We start from the raw sequence: 20,557 nt of genomic DNA, 5'->3' as shown, positions 1-20,557 counted from the left end.
CGTCACATCATCCTTGCCCCTCCCCCAAATGAGGCACGGTGTGAGACACAATTTAGTGAATGGCGATAAAGCGCCAGCAGTATTGGCAACTTAGCAATTTTGTCACTATTATTTTAGCGAATTAGGCTAAATTTTTCACGCTCCCGGACCCTCATACTGGTTCCAGTCTGGCTTCCCGGTTCAGATGGTCTAGAACCTCCACTGTATATTATGACACATAGAAAAACTTATTGCCACCTGACTTTTAAAAATGTGCCATATTTTGTCAACTGTGATTTTTTTACACCGCAATCTAAATTTGTCCTCCGCTTTTAACCCATCTGTGCAGTCAGAACACACACAAACACAATATTGATTACTAGGGGGCTGTGGATCACATGTGCCCAGAGCGGTGGGCAGCCCTAGCCCGGCGCCCGGGGAGCAGTTAGTTTTTAGGTGCCTTGCTCAAGGGCACCTCAGTCATGGCCTCAGGTCTGGGAATCGAACCCACGACCCTCCGGTCACAAGACCAGTTCCCTAACCACCAGGACCATGACTGCCCCCTGACTTTACCTTTTAGGAGCCACTGGCTCCACTGTCTGGAGCCCTGATCTGATCAAGTCAGGTCTCCATATCATTACCCCTGATCTGAAGGTGGCATATAGGACTGGGGAAGTGCTCACTGGTGGTAGTGGTGGACCAGACACTTGATATGCGTGTGTGAAACAGGGAGTTCACATAGCTCAGCGATGCTGTAGTAATCACCCACCTTCATGGCTTTAAAGTCCTTTCGCATTTTCTCTGGGATTCCAGTCATGAATGAGAGTTCAGGAATCAGCAGGATCTCACCTGTTATCACCTGCTGTGGGACACGCAAAAATTTACCAGGTACACATCTACATTCCACCTGCCTCTGCCTCTTGAAACAAAGTCACAAACTTAATCATTCACCAGCCCTTCTTTGCCAATACAGTTGTGATCAAATTTATTCAACCCCCAATGCTGCGAAGGGTTTTATGAAATTCAGTGCACATTTGTAATTGTGTTCATAATGAAATCTTACAAGGACTTGTTAAAGAACTAAATGCAACTAAGATAGCATCAATTTTTTTTGTCATAAAGTATTAAATGGCCTTTTTGTGATTTCTTCATTGACACAATTATTCAACCCCTTTACGACTACCACTCCTAAGAACAGAGGTTCATTCCAGTGTTTTCCATCAGGTATTGAAAACATCTGTGGATGTCAACGAGCAGCAGTCAAGCATGATAAGCACCAATTAGGCAGATTTAAAAGGACTGTGATACTCAGCTCCTTCTAGACATCTACTGGTGTGTTTCCAAGCATGGTGAAGGCAAGAGAATGGTCCCAGAAGACAAGAGAAGAGGTTATTGCTCTTCACAAGAATGGCAATGGATATAAAAAGATTGCGAAGTTGTTAAATATTCCAAGAGACACTATCGGAAGTATCATTCGCAAGTTCAAGTTAAAGGGCACAGTGGAAACGTTACCTGGTCGTGGCAGAAAGAAGATCCTGACCGCGACTGCTGTGCGCTACCTGAAGCGTAATGTGGAGAAAAATCCCCGCGTGACTGCTAAGGAACTGAAAAAAGACCTGTCAGATGTGGGCACTGAAGTTTCAGCTCAGACAATAAGGCGCGCACTGCATAACGAAGACCTCCATGCCAGAATGCCCAGACGCACCCCCTTGCTGACTCCAAAGAACAAGAAAAGTCGACTGCAGTATGCCAAAAGTCATGTGGACAAGCCACAAAGGTTTTGGAACAGGTTTTGGAAACTAAATTAGAACTGTTTGGGACAATGGACCAGCGCTATGTTTGGAGAAGGAAGAACCAGGCTTATGAACAAAAGAACACCTTGCCTACTGTGAAGCATGGCGGGGGGTCAATTATGCTTTGGGGCTGTTTTGCTTCTAATGGTACAGGAAAGCTTCAACGTGTGCAGGGTACCATGAATTCCCTTCAGTACCAGGAGATCTTGGAGGAAAATGTGATGGAGTCAGTCACAAACCTGCGGCTTGGGAGACGTTGGACCTTCCAACAGGACAATGATCCGAAGCACACATCCAAGTCCACTAGAGCATGGTTGAACATGAAAGGCTGGAACATTCTAGAGTGGCCATCGCAATCACCAGACTTAAATCCAATTGAGAACCTCTGGTGGGACCTAAAGAAGGCAGTTGCAGTGCGCAAGCCTAAGAATGTGACTGAACTGGAGGCTTTTGCCCATGAAGAATGGGCTAAGATACCCATAGGTCGCTGCAAGACACTTGTGTCAAGCTATGCTTCACGCTTGAAAGCTGTCATAACTGGAAAAGGATGTTGTACTAAGTACTAAAAAATAATGTCACTAGGGGGTTGAATAAAACTGATAATGATGTGAGCACAGTAAAGACATTTGTGGTTATTCCATCATAAATATTATGTTATGTTTGTCTAATTTATAAGTGCCTCTTTGATATAATTGTAAATAAGATGACTGAAATGATCAAAATCAATGTCAAACTGGCCAAAACACTTTATTTCAGTGGGGGTTGAATAAATTTGATCACAACTGTATGTTAATGTCCTGCAAAGTTTCTGTATACGTATATCTGCATATGCAGCAGCCAAGATCACTGATATGCTGTATGGATATCGGTTTTTGCGACTGCAGTTACAAAGGTGTCCATTAGAGGTCAGTGTGGGCTAAGATTTTACATTTAGATGCATTCCCACTGTGGCTACTGTGACTGCACTACATAAGCAGGTATGAATGCTTAACTCATAGGACCGCCCTTAAACTCATTTAAAACAGGTTAAATCAGACAAAGCAACTGGGAGATTCTGGAAGAACAACTACATGCAAGATTAACCACATAAATCAGACATCCCCTTCCTTTGTGGTTGACATACAAACATCTTCCCCTTGTACTGTAGCCCTGTGCTACCCAAACAAATGTATATACAGAATACAGAGATGTCAAAAGGTATGTAATTATTAACAGAAAAACTAAAATTGACAATCAATGTTCTTCAGCGCTGAGCCAAAATCAGGCAAGCCTTGGGCTTCGACCAGTTCTACAAACCCAGTACGCCTCTGCTCCTCCACTACCAGAATGATGTCTGATGACATGTTCAGTAGTAAGTACAGATGTAAGTACTGATTCCTAAATTGCCCAGCCATGGTGAGGTTTCTGGGGTATGTGCAGAAGGAGGCTCCAACAGACGTGCAGACATCTCACCTTCCCTCCGGGTTGGGACCTTTCCTTCGGCCGGTGCACAAGCATTGGCTGATCCAGCTCTTTAATCGTGATGCCGTAGTTCTTCCTGTGTTTGGACCAAAGGAACGTGATGCCCCCCCGCACACACACACACGCTTGCATACACACACTTTCCTCTGCTGTTAGTACTGCCAATTAAACATGTGAGTCATGATACTGGTGGTCAGTCAGACCATGTCTGGCCAATAGCATCAGGAAAACCATCTCGCACCACCAGAGGAGAAGCAAAGGAGTGAACCTCCACCCACATGTCTGATATTAATCAGACCTGCATCTGTGATGCTCCTGCACACATGGGCCTGTTATTTTCTTCTCCGTGTGGGACACAATATTGATGGAACAGTTTTTCAGTTGTTGTTGTTGTAATGTGAGCCTAAGTGAAGTGTGGGCGTATGTAGTAGATGCACCTGTAATACTCGATGAAGGTGGTCTCCGAGCCGTTGGCCATAGTGAAGGTGTCCTTCGGGGACTTGGACCATTCGATATCATCGACACGGTAGGTGCGGTTGTTGTAACGCGTGATTACAATGCCACCGATTAACCCTTTGGTGCACTCATCCTGAAAGCTCTCTCGACTCTGCTGGTAGATCACATTCCTAAAAACACACACACACACACACACACACACACACACACACACACACACACACACACACACACACACACACACACACACACACACACACACACACACACACACACACACACACACACACACACACACACAGTTCTAGGCAGTCAAGAAATATGAAAAACAATAAACCATACTCTCACATATTAATCAAATTGGGCAGATGGATCGAAACAGAAGTCTTCACGGCACGAATGCCAACAGGCTGGAATGGCAAATAAACAAACCAATCTAGAGCAATCAAGGAATTTTAGAAGCACAAATGTTCACGACTGAAGACTACAGAGTTCAGTCCACACCTGCACTAACCAGGTTATAAAACTTACCAATGCATACTTAGCCAGAAATGTGCATTCATTTTAAAATACATTATTAATACCAATAAATGCCAGAGGCCCTGAGGGCTTCACAAAGAAGGACTTGTGAGGATTAAAGAATAAAGGTCATGACCGTGAGAGACAGGAAACGTCCGAGCGACAAATCCTCCTTTTTAAGATGTGAGGAAGTCGGGCTACCGTGGAAACAGGGGCACGTGTGCAGGCGAGTCACTCACATGACGTCCAGGACAGAGTCGTTCCGTAGCACCTTGTGAGAGACGTCTACAGCCAAGTACAGACCTCCGTCAGTGCGCTTTATACAGGTGGAGTAACCTGGCCACACCTGCAATCTGACACACATACACACACACTTTAATATACGCATTTCATGTTCATGATATCTCATGTCTATACTTTTTCTGGGGGTTAGATACCTGTGCTTGCCGAGAACGATGGCACTCTGAGGGTCATAATGATTCCTGCCTACAAGTTTAAGCCCCAAGATCTTCATCACTCTGAGAGAGAGATAGAGATGAAGGGAAAGAGAAAGACATGGAGGGAAAGATAGAGCAGGGAGGATATGGAGGGGGAGGGAAAGAGAGAAAGAGAGTCAGGGAGAGACAACCAGAAATAGTTTCAAAGAGTGTGAGGAACAGAGGGATAAAGGAGGAAGAGATGCAGAGGTAAGGAGAAACGGAGGAGAGCAGGTGGGTGGGTGAGAGAAAGAGGAAGAAGAGATAAATAGGAAGAATCAGACAGGAAGGAGGCGGGAGACAGAGAGGTGAGTTAGTCAGCTCCTCCTCGACTTCTCTCCTGCTGTTCATCATTATGCACTCTGAACCCACGAGACTCTTCTTATCAACACTGGAAAAAGAGTCCATCCACTTCCCCCAAAGTGCTTTCCTCAGCAGCGGAGAGGAAAGTGTGTCCCCTGAAGGGCTGCCGGCCTCACGGGGCCTCGAGGGAACACACGTTCTCTGGCTCCAGGACAGGCAGGGCAGGGGCCAGACGGGCTAAGCTGCTGACTCCACACATGGCTGCCCAGGGCAGAGGCACAAAGACCTCCCCCCGGGGAGGACGAAGAAATAAAACAGGTGCCAACATGGGCCCTGCAGTGAAAACACGGCCCAAAACAACAATACAAAGGCCACGAGGGACAGGAGAAACAGATTACAAAAGGAGAGAGAGGGAGAGAGAGGGAGAGAGGAGACACAGAAAGACAGGGACAGAGAAAGCAAAATAGGGATGGAAAGAAAATGAGAGAAAAACAACTGACAAAAATAAATAGAGAGAAAAGAAAAGAGAGAAAGAGGGATACCCTCCTTTGTCAAACAAACTAAAAAGTAGCACAAAGACCATGTAAAGATCAGGAGGGCGTGCGTCAGTAGGAACTGGGCCAAGACTACAGCTGAGGGTCTCAGAGGCATCCCAGCTCTCCTCTCCTACTGGGATCACATGTTCTGATGTTGTTACCATGGCAAACCAGCAGACAAAACAGACATAAAAGTAAGAACATATTTTAGAAGGGGGGGGGGCAGCAAAAATAAACAAAAAACAACACTGTTGTTTAACAATGTTTATACCTTTGTTTACACCCTCCACGTAGAGTCTCAGAGTAGATCAAAACACTACAATGTTGAATCAAAACACAAAAGCAAACGGTGTGGGGGTGTGTTTGTGTAAATATGTCCAGTTGTCGTGATGAGGTGAAAACCGTTAACACACCTTCTCAAGACCACGTTGTAGAATGGGATGCACAGGTCCGAATAAGGGGGCAGAACTTTGGTCATCTGGATCTTGATGGCAATTTCCTGGTTATCGGTCTTCCTCTCTGCTTTCAGGTGAACGACCTGTAACACAGCCACAACACACACAGCAGGAGGAGTGGCTGTGGTTCAACCCCAGACTGTAACACAGCCACAACACACACAGCAGGAGAAGCGGCTGTGTTTCAACCCCAGACTGTAACACAGCCACAACACACACAGCAGGAGGAGCGGCTGTGTTTCAACCCCAGACTGTAACACAGCCACAACACACACAGCAGGAGGAGTGGCTGTGGTTCAACCCCAGACTGTAACACAGCCACAACACACACAGCAGGAGGAGCGGCTGTGGTTCAACCCCAGACTGTAACACAGCCACAACACACACAGCAGGAGGAGCGGCTGTGGTTCAACCCCAGACTGTAACACAGCCACAACACACACAGCAGGAGAAGCGGCTGTGTTTCAACCCCAGACTGTAACACAGCCACAACACACACAGCAGGAGGAGCGGCTGTGGTTCAACCCCAGACTGTAACACAGCCACAACACACACAGCAGGAGGAGCGGCTGTGTTTCAACCCCAGACTGTAACACAGCCACAACACACACAGCAGGAGAAGCGGCTGTGTTTCAACCCCAGACTGTAACACAGCCACAAAACACACAGCAGGAGGAGCGGCTGTGGTTCAACCCCAGACTGTAACACAGCCACAACACACACAGCAGGAGGAGCGGCTGTGTTTCAACCCCAGACTGTAACACAGCCACAACACACACAGCAGGAGGAGCGGCTGTGTTTCAACCCCAGACTGTAACACAGCCACAACACACACAGCAGGAGGAGCGGCTGTGTTTCAACCCCAGACTGTAACACAGCCACAACACACACAGCAGGAGGAGCGGCTGTGTTTCAACCCCAGACTGTAACACAGCCACAACACACACAGCAGGAGAAGCGGCTGTGTTTCAACCCCAGACTAACACAGCCACAACACACACAGCAGGAGGAGCGGCTGTGTTTCAACCCCAGACTGTAACACAGCCACAACACACACAGCAGGAGAAGCGGCTGTGGTTCAACCCCAGACTGTAACACAGCCACAACACACACAGCAGGAGAAGCGGCTGTGTTTCAACCCCAGACTGTAACACAGCCACAACACACACAGGAGGAGCGGCTGTGTTTCAACCCCAGACTGTAACACAGCCACAACACACACAGCAGGAGAAGCGGCTGGGTGATTCTCATGAAATCAGACATATGAGGTGGCATTAAGGATTGTGATGAACAGGTAAATCCTATCAATTTGGGAAACACTGGTTCATAAACATCTCATCATAGGCTATATTGGAAGTGATTAAAAGAAGACATTGTAATATTTTAAATTATATATTTTTTATAATTTAGTGTGAAATTCTCAGTACCGCAACGCGTCCATTGCTGAATCTCGGCTCTTCAACTATACGATTTTTATATTTAAAATAAATAAATAATAAAAAACTTAAATGTATCTCATAAAGCAAATTGTTACAGTCAATAAAAATGTATTACTTGGAATTCATTGGTAAAAGAAAAGAAAATATTTAGAAAAAGAACTTTGGTCACAGCCAATGTTCTCAGCCTCCGCAACAATTTTCAAGCACCATTTAAGACCACAAGGAACAGAAAAAAAACAGCCATTTTGAGGAGGGGAACACCTTTTACTGTAACACCCAAGATGACTACCAAGTAAGCCCTTCATTTTATACCTCTCCAGATAAATGTTAAAAACTTGGTTGTCAGCAAGCATACACAACTTTTTGTTTCTCATTACCGAAACAGCAAGTTTTCTATGTTTAAATTTTTTTATTTTTGTTGAGTTTTGGGAATTTTAAAGGTTTTTGAAGTCTAAATACAAAAAGCTAACAAAAGTTTAGCTAGGCATCATAGTGGCCCCACAGAGATCAAAGAAGGTTAAGGTCACTCATACTCCGCAACAGCCTTCTCATACACCGCAACAATTTAAGGCCTGTTGCGGTGGAGAGATTCACTATTGCGGTAATGAGAAATGAATGTTTTAAGTAATATATATATTGTTTCACAAAAAAGCCTTTATTTACATATATATATATATATATATATATATATATATATATATATATATATATATAACTTATCTATTACTTATAAGATGCAATGTCAGGGTTGCCAACTTTTCAAGATCACTTGGAGTGAGATTTGAACCTGGAGTGTAGGTGGCGAGTGTAAATTGTTAAGGGGGGGGGGGGGGTATTATATCGCGATCGATCGATCGCCAGTGGTTGGCGCCAGAGCGAACTAGTAGCTCATTGAATCATAGATATGGATCAGAGGTAAATAAACTAGATTTTTTTTTCAGCGTGAGAAATCGGATGTGTGGCGTGAGAGCGTGTAAAGACAGTCAAATGCGTGTGTCTCATGCTCAATGCGTGAGAGTTGGCAACCCTGCAATGTTATTTCCTTCCAGAAAAGAATCTATTCATTATAAAACTGCACTCGCAAAAACTAGGCTGGCTAAGTTCAGAGAGAAAATCTACAACAATCCTGAGCTACTTGAGGAGTACAGACGGAAAGAGAGAGAGAGGTTCGGTGACGGGGAGATAATAGGAAAACACACACACAGGTGGAGACAACTGTGAAAGACAGGCGTGTACATGAGGCTGAGGCAGATGTGCGCTCACACATGCACACATATAATGAACTCCAAGGCTTTTGAGGGGACGGTGTGGACAAACACTGGCCAGTGGCCCGGGGCTTTGTCCACGTTTTTCCCAGCACATGTCCCCTCAATTTTAACTGCACCATATTTAACTGGTCCAGCCATTTGCCCCACGGAGGGTGTGTTAGTTTGGATGAATGTGTGTCTTTGTCCTTGTCTCTTTTTGTATAGGTAGATGAATGAGAATGAGTGTTGGGGGGGGGGGGGTGTACATGTATGGATGTACATGTGTGTGTAGGTGTATATATGTGTGAGGGTCTATATATGAGGGTGTGTGTGTGTATGTGTGTGTATCTGGTTGTGTGTATGTGAATATATAATGAGGGTGTATATAAGGGGGTGTGTATATGTATGTAAGGGTGTATATATGGGGGTGAATGTAAATGAGTTTGAGTGTATGAGTGAGGACGGCTGGTTCTGGGTTGGGGCTTGTCATGCCTGGTCCTCTCCCGGCTGCTCCCATGTGGTTACTTCTCCCACCCAGATGGGGGACGCCTTGGGGTTTCGGGGCCTGGCTTGGTGCTCCGGTGTGGCGGTTGGCCCGCTCCCCTGGGCGGTTGTGGTCCGGGGCGGCTCGGGGCTCCTCGGTGGGTGGGGGGCCCTGCCGGGTGATGGGTGGCTCTCAGGGGTGTGTGGCGCTGGGGCCTTGCTACTGGCCCATGGTGGGGAGGGGGGCATCCTGGGAGGGGGGGGGGAGGGAAGGCTCTGTTTCCTCTGCTTCCCTTGGGCCTGCGCTCCTTGGTTGGGGGGTTGCTCTCCGGGGTCTCCCCCTCCCGTCCCAGTGTGCGGGGCATGCGGGGGTCACTGGGAAGTGTGGCCCTGGAACTCCACTGATCCTGGAAGGGCCGTGGGTGGGTGGGATTCCCAGGTCTTTCTCTGCCTACCTCTGGCCTCTGGGGGAATGTTGTCGCAGCTTTCTACCCTCGCTATTAAGTGCATTCCGTACATTTATCCTATGTTGCACTAACAAACACACACACTCACACATGCACATACATCACAGTCATTTGTGCTATATGTCTTGGGTACACTTTCTGCTCTTCTTTGCAGTGGTCATTTGAGCTGGTTGTTTTGTTATTTTGCCTACCCTTCTGTCTTTTCCCTATTTATTTTCTCTTCTCCTCTTTTCTATATTCTATCTTCTTATGGTCCACCTAACCCCAATTATTGTTATCACTATTGCACTGTATTATACAGAATTGTTGTCATTTGATCTGTACATAAAAACAAAGTTGTCCTCCAAAGATGGGGGGTGGAGGTGGGACACAAAAAAAAAAAACTTACTAAGAATTTTCAATAGCAAATGCCACATTTTGTTCAATATTACTACTACATACAAAACTCTCATTACCGAAACATTGACTCTCTTTTCCGAAACACCATTCTCTTTACCGCAACACACATTTATTTACTCAATATTTTACTGTTATAAAACAAATTCTAGTTTATAATGGTATTTGGATGAATTGTATTTCTTCATACGTCATTTGTACTAAATAAGTAATTATACATGTAATTTTTCAGTTAAATATCCTGAAAAGACAGGACATGAATCGTGAAATCTGTTGCGGTAATGAGACAAATCATAAAATTGAAAAAAATGGGAAATTTATAAACATAATATTTTCTGGGTTATATACACATATTAGCACAACTGTTAATAATATCTATTTAAAAAGTAACAAATGTGTCACTTTTAAACCATATCTGTTCTGCGTTATCATGTTGCGGTACTGAGAATTTGTGTGCTCTGACTGACTAAAATGGTGCAAAATATACAAAAAATAATAATAATAATTAAAAAAAAAAGTGTTTCTAAGAAGTTCAAACCCTAATCTTGCATAACAAAAAGAAATTTTGTATTCAAATGCCTTTTGAATTTTTTCAAGTGTGAACCGTTTTAAATCTGGTTTTCATGAGAATCACCCGGCTGTGTTTCAACCCCAGACTAACACAGCCACAACACACACAGCAGGAGGAGCGGCTGTGTTTCAACCCCAGACTGTAACACAGCCACAACACACACAGCAGGAGGAGCGGCTGTGGTTCAACCCCAGACTGTAACACAGCCACAACACACACAGCAGGAGAAGCGGCTGTGTTTCAACCCCAGACTGTAACACAGCCACAACACACACAGCAGGAGAAGCGGCTGTGTTTCAACCCCATACAGAACTGCACTGAGCTCTTACTGCAGCACACAGACTGACACGCACAGGCCTGTGACCAGATGGTGAAGATGCACACAAGAATACATGCACCAAATCCCATGAGCCACTGGGTAACTTTAATATTATCATGTGAAAAACAGGAGTGCTTGACAATTGCATTTTGTTCACATGCGCCCACACACACGCACACACACCTCGTCTAGGCGTTTTGGCAGATAAAGGATGGATCCATCGAAGGCCACCACCTCTCCAGTAGTTGAGCGATGTTCTCTCATCATCCCGAACCTCATACTCAGGGACTCCACATTGGGTCTGTGAACACCACCCAATCAGAACAGTCAGGCACGCGAAACGAGTACATAGAGATCAACTTCAATCAGTCAGGATAATTAGTGACTGGCTGGACTACTAGGAGGCCACAGAGATTTAAATGCATATTTAATGGATTGTTTAGCTTCAATTTATAATTAATGAACACTTTTTCTTTTAAAGATTCAGTGACACAGACAGATAGTTTGGAAAAACTGAAGGTTAGCATCCATGTCACTTGAAAGACGCTCACACTGAGCTTCTAAACATGCATACGTGAAGGTTACGTGGTACTGGAAAACGGCTTCGTTCCTGCAGAGGATGGAGATGTAGTTGGAACCCACGGCAACAGGACAGCCCTTTGTTCCCGCCTTCTTCAGCGGCTCACTGCGGGCACAAACGCCAAGACGAGCTCAGACGCTAACAACCAACACACAGACAGAGGGACGCTAATGTGTTTCTAAAGGTTGTGATCAGTACTTCTGGGATCTTCGTTCCTTTGGAAGGACAAAATCCTTTTTTAGTTACCGTTATCAGTTAGTTTAAGAGGAGAATAAAATACACACTGCAGGAGAACTGTTCAAAAGACTGGTGAATTCCAAATAGCTAAATTAATTAACGTTAAAAATACAAATAATAAATTCAAAGATTGTTCCTCCACGGTGTGTAAGTAAACAAAGAAAAGATAAGTTTATAGTCTAATTCCAAATCTTTCTCAATTACCTTTGACCATCACCTTGCTGATTTATTTTAGATAATAACAGTTCAAATGTTTACACGCAGAAGCATATTTAAACATTGTGACAAGATTGTAAATTGACATTGTGGACTGCTGTGTTTAAGGCCGTTGGGAAAGTGTGTAGGGGAAGTGTGTAGGGACGGGAATCTAGTCAAGCTCACAGTGCAGCCTCCATCTTCAGTTCTGTAGTAGTTGGGGGGTGTTCTGGTGTCACAGGAGCATCTTTGGAGACCGGGGTTGCTCCATGGGGTGGAGCTGAGGTGGGGGTTGGGGCAGGGGCAGGAACAGCAGGACCTCTACTGAACCCCACAGGTGATATTGAAGCTCTTCCAACACCAGACACTCCTCGGCCCAGCAAACTACAGCAGCCCAGTGTTGGCACACAGAACAGAAACAGCGGGAATTAACCACAAAGCCCAGCACTTGAGTCGAGCGGCTAACTGAAACAGGCCTCGTCTGACTCATTAGATCACTGAGGCTTAAAATAGACGGTGCAGTTTTGAGTCAGAGTAATCTAAACAAGAATGATGGACTCGGGTTTCAATTGTGCACACTGCAGGAATGTTCAGAAAACAATGTTTACTAAAGACGGCACTCACTGTGTAAGCCAGCTACAAAGAGCAGGCGGCAGTACAAAAGCAGTGACTCAACCCAGACCACAACTACACAAGACACAAGCACTCCGACCTCGCAGTGGCAGATAAGGGAGGATAAAAGTGCTTTAACATGAATAAGAATAGAATCAGTTTACATTAAAGCGGAGGTTGGGTCTGGATCTCCTTATACAATTTACAACTACATAACTACAAAGTGGCACCTAACTTTATAATTACTGCCACAAGCTGCAGAGACTCTCAAATGTACTTCTGCAGACGCTGAGATGTACTGCAGTGCACTGGTTTAACCCCACAGCTGCAGTGGCTGGAAGAGGGAGGAACATGTGGTGTGGGAGCCCACCTCTGGCCACTATGTATCAGGTCCAGAGACAGCGCTCTCCCTGTGCCCACAGACGGTGGTCCAACAGGGCCCACGCGGGGAGGCGTGTCCACAGTAGATCCACCTCCTGGACCCCGCCCTTAAATTATACACACATATTATATATTACACACGGTACAGACACAACCACAGAATACATAGACACAGACAAAAATACATAAACATACAGGCAGAATAGACAACACACCCACACACAAGAGAAATAATTGAAATGTTAGCCAAAAAAATTTACATTCAGCAACTCATTTTACTATACAGCCCAAGAGGACAAAGCAGATCACTTAGTGTGAAGTTTGCAGTCATCATCATCTTTCAATGTTCAATTACCCACTTAAGACTTTCTCTAAATCAGAGCTTCTACTTGAGTTCTTAATGAGATTCATGAGATTTAAAAGCTATTTTAATAATATATGTATATTTTATGCAGCTTTATCTTTAGTCTCTCTGGACAACATACCCATGAGTCCTCTCCCTCTGGCCCAGGACTCCATCGGATCAACGCCCATTCCCCTGAACATGGACACCAGGGATGATCCTTCTCCAGACACATCCTTTTACACACACACACACCAATTTTAAATTCTCGAGATGACAGTGTTTGAGGCCCAGATCATATCAAGTCTCCCACTACGACACACACATACATGAGCACAAATCTCCTCTACAGTGTAAATGTGTCCACAACCTCTTGATAACACGAGGTCCGGCCATCTAACACATACGTACATGTAAACAAAACGTTGGTCTTCCAAATGTCTTGTGCAAAGTTGCAATTACTGTTTCTCAACAAGCAAACAATAGCAAACAAAAAAAAACAACTTAAAAAAAAAAAAAAAAACCAGTGTGAACAGAAAACGTCTGATACGTTTAGAGACCCCAATGACCACCAGCTGTCCACACTAACCCCATGACTTGGTGTGCGAACACCCATTTTGTTGGGGGAAGAGGCTTAGAAAATCAATGACCATCACATTTCCACCACTGCACACACACACTCTCTCTCTCTCTCTCTCACACACACACACACACACACACCTTCAGTGTCTTCAGTGGGGCATCACTCTCTTTTTTCGCCTGCAGAATGGGCACTTTCTCTGGTACTTCCACGGCCGGACTCGGCTGGGGAGGCACAGCGCACTCTGCGGGCTGCGCCACCACCATCATCCCTCTGCCCTTCCCAACCACAGGCTCGGGAGGAGACCCCAACACCCCCCTAGCTGCCGCCAGCCCCCGTCCTCCCACCGACAAGGGCGCTCCTCTTCCAAACCCGACAGCGGGCTCCACGGCTGGGCCAGGAGCCCCCCTGCCGCGCTGTACGGCAGAAGTAACAGAGACTCCATCTCCTCCAGCGGTCAGTCTGTCCGCCGCTACAGCCAGACCTCGAGCTCGTCCTAACGGGGGTCGGTCTGCCAGAACACCGCGACCCCCGGACGGCTGCAGCCATGGCAGTCGCGTGGGCCCCGGAAGTCTCGGAAATGGGGGTTTGCTAGGATCCATCTTTAATCTTTGCTCTCTTCTGAACACCTACCAAAAAAAACATAATGTAAATTTATTTATATAGCACTTTTTTGAGCCCTTGCTACAAAGTGCTTTACAACTCTAAAAATAAATAAAGCAGAAATAAAATATATACAAGACAATCAATAAAAACGTGAAAATCGTACATAAAATGCATAACATATAAAAACATAAAAGGAATTAAAATAGGTATGTAACAAAATTAAGTAAAACTAAGCAAAACCCCCACACTCAAAGTTTAATTGTGGACTGTTTCAAAGGCCTGAGAATAAAAAGTTAAAGTTACTGACAGATTTTTAGTGCTCATTTATTTTGTTTTACTCGCACACACCTGTAGTTTAGTCTTATAGACACACTCTGTCCACTGTTTGCTATGTTAACTAGCCAGCTAGCTAATGATATCAACCAACTAGCTTGAGTCCCAACCAGCCGGCGTATTTGCCAGTAATGGGCTCAGAGTTTTAGTTATTAATATAATGGAAGTTGCAGTGCAGGTTTTTTAAAACTGTGGCAGCCGATATATAAACTCGAAGCTTTTTACACATCGACCCTCCACAACAGCGCGCCGACAGTTGGCGACGAACGTCAAACACGTCGCGAGACGCCAATTGCTATTCGACGCATTCACGTGCGAGCCATGAGAGAAAAAAATAGCTAAGTTAGCTTAGCTAACTTTTTACTAAAACATTATTTTCAATAACCTTACCTGTTCAAAATATATTTCTACCTTCACTTCATCTGTGGCTATTACGTTTTACCAAGGTGGTTTTTTTTTTTACAGACACTAAAATTGATCAGAATCAAACATCCGGGTTACCCACAACTACGTGGCGCGTAAAAACCTCACGCGCTGTAAATTAAATTGGCGGTTCGCCAACGAACCACCGAGAAACGGAGAAAATACAGTTAAAAAAACGACTACACGCACGGAAACGTTTACCGCTTTAACGTTAAATATATAAATTATATATATATATATATATATATATATATATATATATATATATATTATATATATATATATATATATATATATATATATATATATATATATATATATATATATATATATATATATGAATCGAGTGGTTTTAAAAACTTTTAGCTAGTTAGCGAACTTCGGCTTAGCAACAAACACAGCGTGTGTTCTGATTAATGAGATATCCTGGCTAGCTAGTTAGCGAATTAAACATCTCCCCCTAGATATGAAATATTAGTCATATCCGAAGAGGGATAACGGATACAGACGGTTTAGATAATGTAAGCATTTAAACCGATGGAAATATGGAAGCCTGACCACGTATCTATCCCACCGTTACATACCTAGCTGTACAAGCCCACTACACAGCAGCATAGTTGCCAGGTTCGCGGTTTTCACGCCAAATTGGGCTTGTTTGAAAATCCAGCCGCGGGTAAAAATTTTGGGGTCGCGGGGTGCGGTTTTTGGGCTACTTTTGAGTTGGGCTACCGCGGGAGTCACAAGTCAACACTAAGAATCGATCGCGATATAATACTTAATTTGTCTCCATTTTACACACTCGCCCCCCCCCCCCACCGTCGAGATTACACTCACCGCCACCCACCCAACAACTTTGGGCTTTGGGCTAGTTTAGGCTTCAGAAGGGCGGGTTTTACACTGACTTTGTGCGGGATTTTGTGTAGGACCTGGCAACCCTGCACAGTAGGCCAGATGTGCGCTTTGTAAAGCCTGGTTTATACTTGAGGGCTTCGTGGCGGTGCTACACTAACATCACAGCACATGTTTACCCCCCTATTGAATTAAAATAGGACACCGCTCCTTTGTCTTTCAGACAGACTTATAAGCATAATTATGTATGGTATACAAATCAAGAGTAGTTTATGTAGCGTGGAGTTAAATATCTGGAATTAAATCATTAACATCAGTCATTGTTTCATTTTAAATACAGTCTACTGAAAAATAAAGTCTGTTATTGTCCATTTACTGAAAGGCTTGCACTGGATTTTGAATGAAGAAGTAGTTGCCATGGTGAGTATGTAGTAATGTATGCTCTAACAGCTAAAGAGTAGACCACGGTGACATCTGGAACTAAGGTATCATTATACCTTGTTTGATCGTTTTGTTTTCACAGACTTGCCTGTCCGTCTGATTTCTCCAACGGTGTCTAATCTCATGACTCATCCTTCCGGATCGTTTACAGTCACAGTGTCTTCATGTGGACTGACCAAAAACACCAAGTAGAAAAGCAAAAAGACATTGACGTCTCAAAATCTCCATGTAAATCACTAATTTAATAACTGTGAAAGATGTTCCCACACCTGTAATTTACATAATCGGCATGCTGTAACCTATAGCAAATAATACTGAAGTGAAATTTATAATGGTTTGTGCATAACCAATTTCCAGAAGTACTCACTTTTATATATGCGTAATTTCTAAATCGCAGACACTTAACAATAAAAAATAAGAGAGGCCATAATGGGAGATATAACCCCTGTAGCCTCTAAAAGGTTCTCTTACTAACTCTCATTGGTGTTAAACAGCCTGCAACAGACATCATTTCCCTCCATTCTCTTTACTCCATAATGCGTAGAGGCGCCCATGACAGGTGCGGCACACAGCCACAGATAACGCCATCGCATCGCCAGGATCGTTCACTGACCCAAAGTGCTGAATGGCGGAGGATGACGAGGATGATTGCGGGATGCTTGCTGAATCACATATGCATTCTTAGCTCATCTGACTTCCTTTGCCAGACATCACAACCCACCTTCTTTCCTGTTTTTTCTTAAACCACTCGCCCATATGCAGTTTCCTCTTCTCTAGGCAGGTCTTGGACACCGGTCCACCTACTGGACTCGAGCGTGCTGAACCTCAGCATGCAGCAGAGTGAGCTCGTGACTGGTAAAGGTGGCAGAGTCCATTACATCACTGCTCAGGGGTCTAGGAGAACCTGACTCCCTCACACACTACATCACTGCTCAGGGGTCTAGGAGGACCTGACTACCTCACACACACATCACTGATCAGGGGTCTAGGACAACCTGACTCCCTCACACACTACATCACTGCTCAGGGGTCTAGGACAGACGTACTCAACTGGCGGACCGCGGTCCGGATCCGGACCCGAACGCAGTCCTGTCCGGACCCAATCTCATTCCTGATTAACTGGATACGGACAAAAAAACATTTATAATTTATGACGGGAGAATTAATTTTAAACCAGAGCATTTATTTCAGGGCTATTGAAAAAACACTCCGTCACGAGTGTTACATTTGCCACCCCCGCTCAACAACTTACGTTCAACGCCGCCACCCTTCCCGCTCAACAACTTACGTTCGCCAACCCCGCCGCCCCGGACCTCAGGTCACAGCTATCTGCCAAAATTGGAACGCGGGAAAATTTAGTTGAGTACCCCTGGTCTAGGAGAACCTGACTCCCTCACACACATCACTGCACAGGGTCTAGGAGAACCTGACTCTCTCACACACACATCACTGCTCAGGGGTCTAGGAGAACCTGACTCTCTCACACACACATCACTGCTCAGGGGTCTAGAAGGACCTGACTACCTCAGACACATCACTGCACACGGGTCTAGGAGAACCTGACTCTCTCACACACACTACATCACTGCTCAGGGGTCTAGGAGGACCTGACTCTCACACACACATCACTGCTCAGGGGTCTAGGAGGACCTGACTACCTCACACACACACATCACTGCTCAGGGGTCTAGGAGGACCTGACTCTCACACACACATCACTGCTCAGGTGTCTTGGAGGAGTAATGGCCACTGGATCTTAACAAGGACAGCAGTAAGGTCTCTCAGGGAAATGTTGCCCTTTTGCACTGGTCCGGCGCCAACTTGCCCAGGCCACCCCCTATAATTGTCCATTATAAGGGAGAGCATTAACCTGATCCGAGGTCAGTGGAAAAGAGCCCAGCTCTGCCTGCAGGACATTACAGCGAATAATGCCCAGTAATCGTTCTGTGAGAAGCTCTTGTAATCACTGTTCAGGGATTGAATGATGGAACGTCGGTGACAAATGTTTCTCATTTCATACAACTCAAAACCCCTCAACCCCAGGACCACGATCAGGCCATGCCCAGAAGAACGGCTCGTAACCTCGGCCCAGACCGTCACTGTAGAAGCACATTCCGGAATCATCCGTTTAGATTCTTCCCCGTGAGCCTGGGCGGGTGACATGCCCCAGCTGTTCAGCTGACGACCAATCAGGGCGAAGCTGATGAGGAGCCTAGAGCAACTTGGGAACACACTGTCCTATTTTGGGCCCCTGCCCCTTCATTTCACTTACATTCTCCACGCTGTGTAGCTCCATGATGTGGAGATTATATTAAATTCATGCTTTCACCCGTGAATTATGTTAACGATGCTGGTACAGGGAGAGACAACGGTGAATGTGACATCTGTCTTTATTAAACGAACAACTTCAGATCGACAGACTTTTCATAATATGCAGGTCCCAGCAGGCACGTTTTATATGCTGTTAGTCATTACCAACATGTCATCAATATAAGTGAAATTACAGTCTGAATATGAACATCAAGTTGGCAGATTTGATTCTGCTCTTCCTTATCCAAAATGGCATGTGAACACGATCCATGCACAACTGGTACATTTTTAGCCATTATATATATATATATATATATATATATATATATATACATATATATATATATATAATCTCTCTGGACCAAACCTACAACCTCACAGCTGAATCACTTCTGTGGAAACTATAGCACTGAAAATGCAACATTTGTCAACATGTCAATGTCAACACCTCCTATTTTGAGTACATATCAGTAGGAATGTGTTGGTTATAAAAACTAGGCTTAAGGATTTTTCAATTCTTAGTATGATACAAAATACAGAACTGAAACAAAAAGTATTTTTGCATGTTGACCATAAATGTGAACCATAGCTACTGAATTAAGACAAAAAGATTTATTTGAGGGTCATCACGGACAACTGACAAGACTATTGTAGTGTCAGGTAAAGAGTGTAAGTATCTTAAAAGGAGTATCAGAGTTGATCAGCTACAGACCGGGAGATGCTAGTCTAAACCAGTAATGGCAACTATGAGATTGAGGGGCAATTTAAGTAGGTTGGCTAGAAGTGACCAGACACAGTTTAGAGCAGAGAGATATAAATTATAGACATGTGCTTTAAGGAACATATAGATATGCTGTCAGTTTTACAGTTTAAAACTTTAGTTGTGTTACTTGTCATGTTTAAAACACACTGAACTCTTTTATTGCTTATCATAAAACACACCAGCGCAAACTGTACTGCTTGTAATTCTTAGTGTGAGAAACATAAAAATTTAAGACAAATTATCTGAACAAAATATATTAAATTGGCACACCTGTAAGTAGTTTTCTTCAACTACAGCTTGTGCGGCATTGCCTTGAAATTTAGATTTTTCATTAACTTGCTTCTTACTGTACAGTGTAAGTATCCTTAAAGTGGTCATAAAGTACCTGACTCAGCCATCGAAATGAGACTGTGCAAAGTCAACAGGAACCAGGACACCACAGCCTATATACGGACACAGATGAACGTTTAATTAACTAGGCTCAGGTGCTTTCAGAACGCCTGTGACTGCGATCGCTCTGGAGGATTCTGGGTAACGTAGTCCATTACAGACTGGGCAGGGGCCAAAGAAGACGTGTAAGTTGTTCAATAAAGGAGTCAATTAAATATGGTCTTGGTGTAACAAGAGCGTCCGTATGAGCGACATCCTAGTGCTTGGCTCTTTCCCTGTTTGGAGGCTAATTCTTCACAATCCATAAAACGGGAGACGGGCATGGTCAGCGATCCATACAAACTGGACAGACACAGCATATGTCACATTTAAGATTAAGGGCTATTAAAAAAAAAATCTTCAAAATTAAAACATAAGACAGAAGGAGATACCGACAGAGATAAACAGAGTTAAAAGATTGTATAGGATAATTAGTTCCTAGGGTTTTAAATGAAGGCTTTCTTGCGTCCAAACGAAAAATTGCCCTTTGCGTCCAAAGTAAAAAGTTCCCTCTCGGTCTCCATGGTAGCCGGAGTGCGCCACAGCCCGTCTCGCGCGCGCCGCTCCACTCGCGC

The 20,557-nt window shown here is 44.4% G+C and overlaps 1 protein-coding gene across 6 annotated transcripts in view; it reads right to left on the bottom strand.

Moving 5' to 3' along the window:
- piwil2 (piwi-like RNA-mediated gene silencing 2) overlaps nt 1-19,946 on the bottom strand; it is a 30,295-nt gene extending 10,349 nt beyond the window's left edge. The window contains exons 1-13 of one of the 6 annotated variants that reach the window (XM_076997872.1): nt 19,824-19,946; nt 13,969-14,457; nt 13,391-13,484; nt 12,895-13,012; nt 12,099-12,296; nt 11,475-11,585; nt 11,084-11,201; nt 5,937-6,061; nt 4,646-4,726; nt 4,448-4,561; nt 3,671-3,859; nt 3,225-3,309; nt 749-841 (exon numbers count right to left, since the gene is read on the bottom strand). In XM_076997872.1, coding sequence (XP_076853987.1) covers nt 749-841; nt 3,225-3,309; nt 3,671-3,859; nt 4,448-4,561; nt 4,646-4,726; nt 5,937-6,061; nt 11,084-11,201; nt 11,475-11,585; nt 12,099-12,296; nt 12,895-13,012; nt 13,391-13,484; nt 13,969-14,457; nt 19,824-19,931 — 1,923 coding nt within the window. In that variant the 5' untranslated portion in view covers nt 19,932-19,946. Of the gene's footprint in view, nt 1-748; nt 842-3,224; nt 3,310-3,670; nt 3,860-4,447; nt 4,562-4,645; nt 4,727-5,936; nt 6,062-11,083; nt 11,202-11,474; nt 11,586-12,098; nt 12,297-12,894; nt 13,013-13,390; nt 13,485-13,968; nt 14,458-14,782; nt 15,036-15,157; nt 15,351-15,774; nt 15,797-16,024; nt 16,047-19,823 lie in introns of those variants that run through there. The other 5 variants (XM_076997873.1, XM_076997878.1, XM_076997876.1 and 2 more) reach the window with 5 other exon arrangements.
- Between the last annotated feature and the right edge of the window lie 611 nt (nt 19,947-20,557).

The sequence above is a fragment of the Brachyhypopomus gauderio genome, chromosome 3 (assembly GCF_052324685.1).
Source record: "Brachyhypopomus gauderio isolate BG-103 chromosome 3, BGAUD_0.2, whole genome shotgun sequence".
Classification (NCBI taxonomy): domain Eukaryota; kingdom Metazoa; phylum Chordata; class Actinopteri; order Gymnotiformes; family Hypopomidae; genus Brachyhypopomus; species Brachyhypopomus gauderio.
This window is presented reverse-complemented; position numbering and strand designations above follow the sequence as displayed.